An 8,133-nucleotide genomic window follows, 5' to 3' on the forward strand; every position below is an offset into this window, starting at 1 on the left:
TTTCTAAAATTTCGTTTTAGCAAGAAGAATGAATTATTGAAGTAATGCATCACATGAATTCTTTCTTTCAAATTGGTTAAATGCCTAAATCGTGTATGGGTATTGTTTGTTATTGTTAAGTGAAGCCGTAATACCCACTGAAAAGAGGCGGATTCAGGAGAGAGAGCGAGAGCGAGAGCGAGAGCGAGAGAGAGAGAGAGAGAGAGAGAGAGAGAGCGAGAGCGAGAGAGAACCAGGAAGCAGCAAAGGGGAGTCACTGCAGGGTTGGCTACGACCAGCAGGTGAGACTGAGACGTTACATTGTGATAAAGATGAAACAAGTGTAGGCTAATTGATTAATTAATCAGACTCATATTTTAGCCTACTAATAGACATTTTTTATAATTACATTCAATTTAAATAAGCAACAAGTCTCCAGGCATGGGGACAATGTGGACCAGGAGGCACATAGGGCTGGTAGGCCTAAGTGCTGATCACCATATGAGATGAGAGGACCATGCTATAGGTACAGGGGGACCGCCTTCCATTCAGACAAAACGCCAGTCCGTCATTGACGTCTCGTTGTCGTAGTGGCGGCACTTCAATTGTTTTCAAATGTCCCACCCTTACTGTACGTCCACACCATGAAGTTTTGCTGCGAATATTTCTGTTCGCTTTGGTCGCTCAAGTCGCTCATGACGTACAATTCAATTTTGCAGACGCATTTAAAGGAGCCGTATGCATTTAGTACAGACAGCCATATCAAAGAGTGAACTCCCAAACACTTTGGCCATATTGCCGAGACGCTTTTGCTTGTTGGATAAAGTGCTTCGACAGCAAGTAGGACAGTGATTCCCCTCCAATATATACATAAAGAAAACTCCTAAAGTGTAATTACAACCGAGAACAAAAAAACTTTGCGTGTTGTAGTGGGCTAGTTAAATATGTTTCACTGATCTGCAAATCATGATGTGCACTCATTCGTCAAACATAACTATGATTGAGAGCAGGGTGAATCCCCACAATCCAAACCCTAACTCCAAGCAGGTTGTCAGCCCAACATCTAACCCAGAGTGCCCTCCATTTAAATAAATAAATGTCAGTTAAGTTACTCTCTTTTGGTGAATAAGGGACCAAAAGGGTGATTTAGCTCACGGCTCACTGATGAAAGCCCTTGCATATGCAATGATATAAATTCTAAGAACTGGGTTGAGGTGGTTCCCCAAATGGGTAAGAGACTGCAAAAATTGCAAAGCAAACATTTTCTGTTCCCTCTTTCTTCATTTGTCACGTGAAGTCGTTCCCCATTTGGTAATACTTTCCATCATTGCCAGTTTTGTTCTCAATCATCCTCAACATGTTGATTCTGTACCCCCATACAGGAAATAGGTGGAATCAAGATGTTTTTTATATTAAATTCATGTATTTGTTTATTTCCTTGTTTTCAAATTCCCAGTTGATTGTTTTACACTTCACAAAGACCAAAGCCTTACAGAAAGTGCAACGCACACCTACTCACTGTCAGACAGACAGACAGACAGACAGACAGACAGACAGACAGACAGACAGACAGACAGACAGACACACATGCACACATAGTATGGGCCGATATATTTAATGGCATAATAATAATACAGATAATAATTACGATATCGTATATACCAGTCCGTATCCACAAGATAACTTGGCACACGTTTATATAAGAAATATCCACAGTGTAAGACAAAACCTTTAACGTTAATGCATAATGCCTACCATCAAAATAGTATTAGTCATTATATTTAAAATGGGACTACATACTTTAAGATACATATGTATTAATGAACATACCTTGTATATACCACCCCAGCTTTTCCCACACATTCATTTGACATGCGACAGATACGGATAACTACAGTGTTTCATATCAAAATAATACTATCATTATAAGATAACAGTTTTTAAGAGGATTCATAGAAAAATGTGTTGGATAAAACACCGCTTTTAACACTTTAACGTTCCCAGACTCTAACACTAATTTCCTCCCATGTAGGCATGCCCCCACACCCCTCTGGACAAAGACGACTCACAGCAGGCACTCAGAGGTGTTCCACGAACGGAGGTTTAACAAACACAGAGTTAACGCTGAACTCCAGGTTGATTGACCCTGTGCTAACTAAACCAGAGCTGTCGGTTCCAACGCACGGCTTATGCATTAGTTCAATCAACACAAGGTTGGTTAACACAGGGTTTTTAACACAGGCACTTGTGTTCAGCATCACACAGCTGAAACGTATTCCACTCATTCCAGGACGACACACACATGCCCATAAACCAACGTTTTTTAACACACACACACACACACACACACACACACACACACACACACACACACACACACACACACACACACACACACACACACACACACACACACACACACACACACACACACACACACCTCCCACTTTTTCAGCACTCACAGAGGACATTACCTCACATTCACGTGACGTAATTGAATCTCCAAAACAGGATTTGCTGAATCAGTTCTTGTGTTTTTCTTTTTTGCATGCACTCTTATCGCAAGAGGCCATGGTATAAGTGTGATAATCCATTCCTTGGTGGATTATCTTTCGATAACACAACAGCTGGGCATTGATTATCCCGCAGGTGAAAAGTGCTGTGACAAGGTTTCAATCACAAGCGTCTATCTAACATGGGGCGGGCTCGATATGATGACAGTGGAGCGCTGTTTATGTAAACAACCAAGATGGCTGATGGGGACCGATCTGGTGAAGCCGCGTCAGGATTCAACTGGATGCTCCATCAGCTAACAGATGAACACTCAAATGCACTTAAAAGATTTGGTAAATGTTTCATTTCTGTTCAGCGCTGCCTCCCACTGCTCTGTTTCGTTGTGCTGGTTGAAGGTCTGATTGCGTCCAGAGGCATTTCGACCATTAATAACGCCCCCTTAGAAAATAATAATGAACTGAGAGGTACCAGACTAAAACGCTTTTTGCTAAATGGTCTGGCAATGTCAGGCAAGGATGAAAACCCTCCCTCCTCCCCCATTCTTATAAATCTTAGAGTAGATATTAGCTTTATCTCCCCCTCCAGTTTATACGGGGTATAGCCTGTACAATGTACACGTGTACCTGAGAAGCTTCATATGGGTTGAGATCGTCACGACTGAGTAGATATTTAGTCTAGCTCCTCCATCTCTTCACATGGTTGCCGGGGGTTGGAGTGGTTGTGGGGGTGGGGCTTCAGGCCTCCTCCTCCACCTCCTCCGCACTGCTGGTACTCGGACACCAGGTCGTTCATGGTGCTCTCCGCCTCCGTGAACTCCATCTGGTCCGTGCCCTCGTCGGTGAAACCAGTGCAGGAAGGCCGTGCGGCGGAACATGGCGGTGAACTGCTCCGAGATGTGCCTGAACATCTCCTGGATGGCGGTGCTGTTGCCGATGAAGGTGACGGCCGTCTTGAGGCCGCGCGGCGGGATGTCGCACACGGCCGTCTTCACGTTGTTGGGGATCCACTCCGCGAAGCAGCTGCTGTTCTTGTTCTGCAGGGTCCCAGATGCCGACTTCAGCCCACATTGAGTCACTCTACCACACACACCATTTTAACCCCAGTCAACATCTAACCAACATCTAACCAACATCTGACCAACATCTATCCAACATCTAACCAACATCTAACCAACATCTAACCAACATCTATCCAACATCTGACCAACATCTAACCAACATCTAACCAACATCTAACCCGCGATATCAACGTCCCAGGGAAGCACGGAGCAGTAGGTTATTTCAAATATTTGTAGTTAAACATACATCATCCAAATCCCCCTTCCTAACCCCCCCCCCCCCCATCACCCCTCCCCCTGCCTCCCTCCCCCCAACCAGCCTCCCTCCCCCATTACTCTCTCCCCCTTCCTAACCCTCCCCCCATCCTCCCTCTCTCCCCCCAGAGTATCGGGGGGAGAGTGAGGGGAACTCACTGTAGTGTAGTACTTACTCTCTCCCCCCCTCACTGTAGTGGACCCTAGACCCCCCCCCCCCCTCACTGTAGTGGACCCTAGACCCCCCCCCCCCCCCTCACTGTAGTGGACCCTAGACCCCCCCCCCCCTCACTGTAGTGGACCCTAGTCCCCCCCCCTCACTGTAGTGGACCCTAGACCCCCCCCCCCTCACTGTAGTGGACCCTAGACCCCCCCCCCCCCTCACTGTAGTGGACCCTAGACCCCCCCCCCCTCACTGTAGTGGACCCTAGACCCCCCCCCCCCCTCACTGTAGTGGACCCTAGACCCCCCCCCCCCTCACTGTAGTGGACCCTAGACCCTAGCCCCCCCCCTCACTGTAGTGGACCCTAGACCCCCCCCCCCCTCACTGTAGTGGACCCTAGACCCCCCCCCCCCCTCACTGTAGTGGACCCTAGACCCCCCCCCCCCTCACTGTAGTGGACCCTAGACCCTAGCCCCCCCCCTCACTGTAGTGGACCCTAGACCCTAGCCCCCCCCCCTCACTGTAGTGGACCCTAGACCCTAGCCCCCCACCCCTCACTCTAGTGGACCCTAGACCCTAGTCCCCCCCCCCTCACTGTAGTGGACCCTAGACCCCCCCCCCCCCCTCACTGTAGTGGACCCTAGTCCCCCCCCCCCCCCTCACTGTAGTGGACCCTAGACCCCCCCCCCCCCTCACTGTAGTGGACCCTAGACCCCCCCCCCCCCCCTCACTGTAGTGGACCCTAGACCCCCCCCCCCTCACTGTAGTGGACCCTAGCCCCCCCCCCCCCCCCTCACTGTAGTGGACCCTAGACCCTAGCCCCCCCCCCTCACTGTAGTGGACCCTAGACCCTAGCCCCCCCCCCTCACTGTAGTGGACCCTAAACCCCCCCCCCTCACTGTAGTGGACCCTAGACCCTAGCCCCCCCCTCACTGTAGTGGACCCTAGACCCTAGTCCCCCCCCCCCTCTCCTCACTGTAGTGGACCCTAGACCCTAGTCCCCCCCCCCCCCCCTCACTGTAGTGGACCCTAGACCCTAGTCCCCCCCCCCTCACTGTAGTGGACCCTAGACCCCCCCCCTCACTGTAGTGGACCCTAGACCCCCCCCCCCCCTCACTGTAGTGGACCCTAAACCCCCCCCCTCACTGTAGTGGACCCTAGCCCCCCCCCTCACTGTAGTGGACCCTAGACCCCCCCCCCCCCCCCCCTCACTGTAGTGGACCCTAAACCCTAGCCCCCCCCCCCCCCCCCTCACTGTAGTGGACCCTAGACCCCCCCCCCCCCCCTCACTGTAGTGGACCCTAGACCCTAGCCCCCCCCCTCACTGTAGTGGACCCTAGACCCTAGCCCCCCCCCCCCCCTCACTGTAGTGGACCCTAGACCCTAGCCCCCCCCCCCCCCTCACTGTAGTGGACCCTAGACCCCCCCCCCCCCCCTCACTGTAGTGGACCCTAGACCCTAGCCCCCCCCCTCACTGTAGTGGACCCTAGACCCTAGTCCCCTCCCCCTCCCCTCACTGTAGTGGACCCTAGACCCTAGTCCCCCCCCTCACTGTAGTGGACCCTAGACCCTAGTCCCCCCCCCCCCCCCCCCTCACTGTAGTGGACCCTAGACCCTAGTCCCGTCCCCCCCCCCCCCTCACTGTAGTGGACCCTAGACCCTAGTCGTCGTCCCCCTCACTGTAGTGGACCCTAGACCCTAGTCCCCCCCCCCCCCCCCTCACTGTAGTGGACCCTAGACCCTAGACCCCCCCCCCCCCCCTCACTGTAGTGGACCCTAGACCCTAGACCCCCCCCCCCCTCACTGTAGTGGACCCTAGACCCCCCCCCTCACTGTAGTGGACCCTAGACCCTAGCCCCCCCCCCCCCTCACTTCAGGCCCTGCAGTAAAGCATTGGGTGCTCAGTGAGGTCGTTCTATATAATGACAGGCCCGCTGTACATTATGCAGCTATAGGTATATGATATATGGTATATATTCATAAACCGTAGGTATATATGAATACCTACGGAAAATAACAATACAACTGCACAAAATATAACAACAAAATGATTTCATTGACTCCACTTAAAAAAGTGGAGCGTCTTTAGTGTATGACGACATGAATTTAGTCTGTGAATGAGATGATATGAATGTATTTTTTATTGAGTATTTATTATGTTACCTTTTTATGTTACCTATTTTTTTTAATGAGTCAGTGTGTGTGTGTGTGTGTGTGTGTGTGTGTGTGTGTGTGTGTGTGTGTGTGTGTGTGCGCGCGCGTGCGTTTTGTCTGTCAGCATAAGACATCTAATATCAGGACGTTGGTGGAGGAAGATCATAAGAAATATAGTCTCTGGTCACACAAAGCCCAATAACTACACTAAATGAAATGAACTAACCTAAATAAATTATAATGGAAATATTTTCTTATTTTCTTTCTGGATTTTATTGACCAAATAACGCAAAACAAGAATACAGCGATTTTTATGTTTGGATAATTAAAAAAAATATTATTCTTTGATCCAACATTCTTTATAAAAATACAAAAAAAAGTATTTATGCTAAAGCGTCCTAGCTCGATTGTGCTAGCCTGTGTAACAAGGTTGTGTTGCCATGGTTTCCAAGCATCAGTGAAAGATTGCAGGTTTAAGCCAGTGAGTTAATGAAATCTATCACAAATACAGCGATCCATTGATTTGCAATTCTTACGGATTAATGGTTGTTATCAAAATGAAGTTAAGTATGAATCTTATTGTAATGAAGCAAAATAAGCATATTTAGTTAGCTGAAGTCCCAAGCCTGTTGGTAAGGATTAGGAATGAACAGCGATCCACTGCATCCTGGTTTAGGAAGCTGAACGTGAGAAACCTCTTCATGATTTAACTTTGACCCTAAACAGCAAGAAAGCCAGCATTAAACATTATCATATATTCACACATTATCACTGTGATGATTTACTCTTAATATATACTGCGATTATGTACTGTTAACATATGACTGTTAATGTTAATCTAAGACTATGATGAGGTACTGTTAAAGTATTACTATCACTGTGATAAAGTAGGCTGCTCATAAATATAACTGTAAACATATGAGTCTGAATAAGTATTGTAAAGTGGTAAAGTACTGACTGTGGTCAGAGGTTGGGCCTCAGGAGCCGGATTCTGCCCCTCAGTGTTCTCAGAGCTGGTGTCAGAACCTGGGAAGTATCAGAATGGGAGGAGGTGAAGTCATGAGCTAGATGTATCTAGATCTATAGAGCTGTATAGTCCAGTGAGCTAGATGTATCTAGATCTATAGAGCTGTATAGTCCAGTGAGCTAGATGTATCTAGATCTATAGAGCTGTATAGTCCAGTGAGTTTGATGCCTCTAGATCTATAGAGCTGTATAGTCCAGTGAGCTAGATGTATCTGGATCTACAGAGTTGTATAGTCCACTGATCTAGATGTTTCTAGATCTACAGAGCTGTATAGTCAAGTTAGCTAGATGTTGTTAGATCTATAGAGCTGTATAGTCCAGAGAGCTAGATGTATCTAGATCTATAGAGCTGTATAGTCCAGTGAGCTAGATGTATCTAGATCTATAGAGCTGTATAGTCCAGAGAGCTAGATGTATCTAGATCTATAGAGCTGTATAGTCCAGTGAGCTAGATGTATCTAAATCTATAGAGCTGTATAGTCCAGTGAGCTAGATGTATCTAGATCTATAGAGCTGTATAGTCCAGTGAGCTAGATGTATCTAGATCTATAGAGCTATATAGTCCAGTGAGCTAGATGTATCTAGATCTATAGAGCTGTATAGTCCAGTGAGCTAGATGTATCTAGATCTAAAGAGATGTATAGTCCAGTGACCTAGATGTATCTTAATCTATAGAGCTGTATAGTCCAGTGAATTTTACTCACCAACTGGTTTGTGTCGCTTGTCTGAATCTAAGGATCAAAATAAATGATTAGTGTTGTAACAGTGGTGAATATCCTGATGTTATTATACTTTCATATTCTTAATGCCACAACATCTCAGTGCACATTGGAGGAGGTTCATCATTCAGAGGTGGAGAGGTTTCTACCACCAGACCACCAGTGTGTGAAGACAACCAATCAGATCGTAGGAAGGGGACAGGAAGTAGGGGCAGGTGGAGACAGGTATTTGTCCTTCTGGAAAGTTGTATCCGCTCACCGTTCCT

The 8,133-nt window shown here is 47.9% G+C and overlaps 2 protein-coding genes across 5 annotated transcripts in view; both read right to left on the reverse strand.

The window, feature by feature from the left end:
- Positions 1-8,133, reverse strand: part of LOC130375606 (major histocompatibility complex class I-related gene protein-like) — a 124,407-nt gene that overhangs the window by 75,381 nt on the left and 40,893 nt on the right. For 3 of the 4 annotated variants that reach the window (XM_056582633.1, XM_056582632.1, XM_056582635.1), the window contains 4 exons: positions 8,127-8,133; positions 7,853-7,879; positions 7,081-7,148; positions 6,379-6,840 (listed from right to left, as the gene is read on the reverse strand). The exon at positions 8,127-8,133 is cut by the window's right edge and continues 95 nt beyond it. In XM_056582633.1, coding sequence (XP_056438608.1) covers positions 6,829-6,840; positions 7,081-7,148; positions 7,853-7,879; positions 8,127-8,133 — 114 coding nt within the window. In that variant the 3' untranslated portion in view covers positions 6,379-6,828. Of the gene's footprint in view, positions 1-6,378; positions 6,841-7,080; positions 7,149-7,852; positions 7,880-8,126 lie in introns of those variants that run through there. The other variant, XM_056582634.1, reaches the window with a different exon arrangement.
- LOC130376171 (tubulin beta chain-like) lies at positions 3,151-3,802 on the reverse strand. Its single transcript, XM_056583390.1, is given in 3 exon segments — positions 3,151-3,336; positions 3,338-3,569; positions 3,798-3,802. Coding segments are annotated over 3 exon segments (411 nt in total). The 3' UTR covers positions 3,151-3,162.

Source organism: Gadus chalcogrammus, chromosome 22 (genome assembly GCF_026213295.1).
Source record: "Gadus chalcogrammus isolate NIFS_2021 chromosome 22, NIFS_Gcha_1.0, whole genome shotgun sequence".
NCBI lineage: Eukaryota > Metazoa > Chordata > Actinopteri > Gadiformes > Gadidae > Gadus > Gadus chalcogrammus.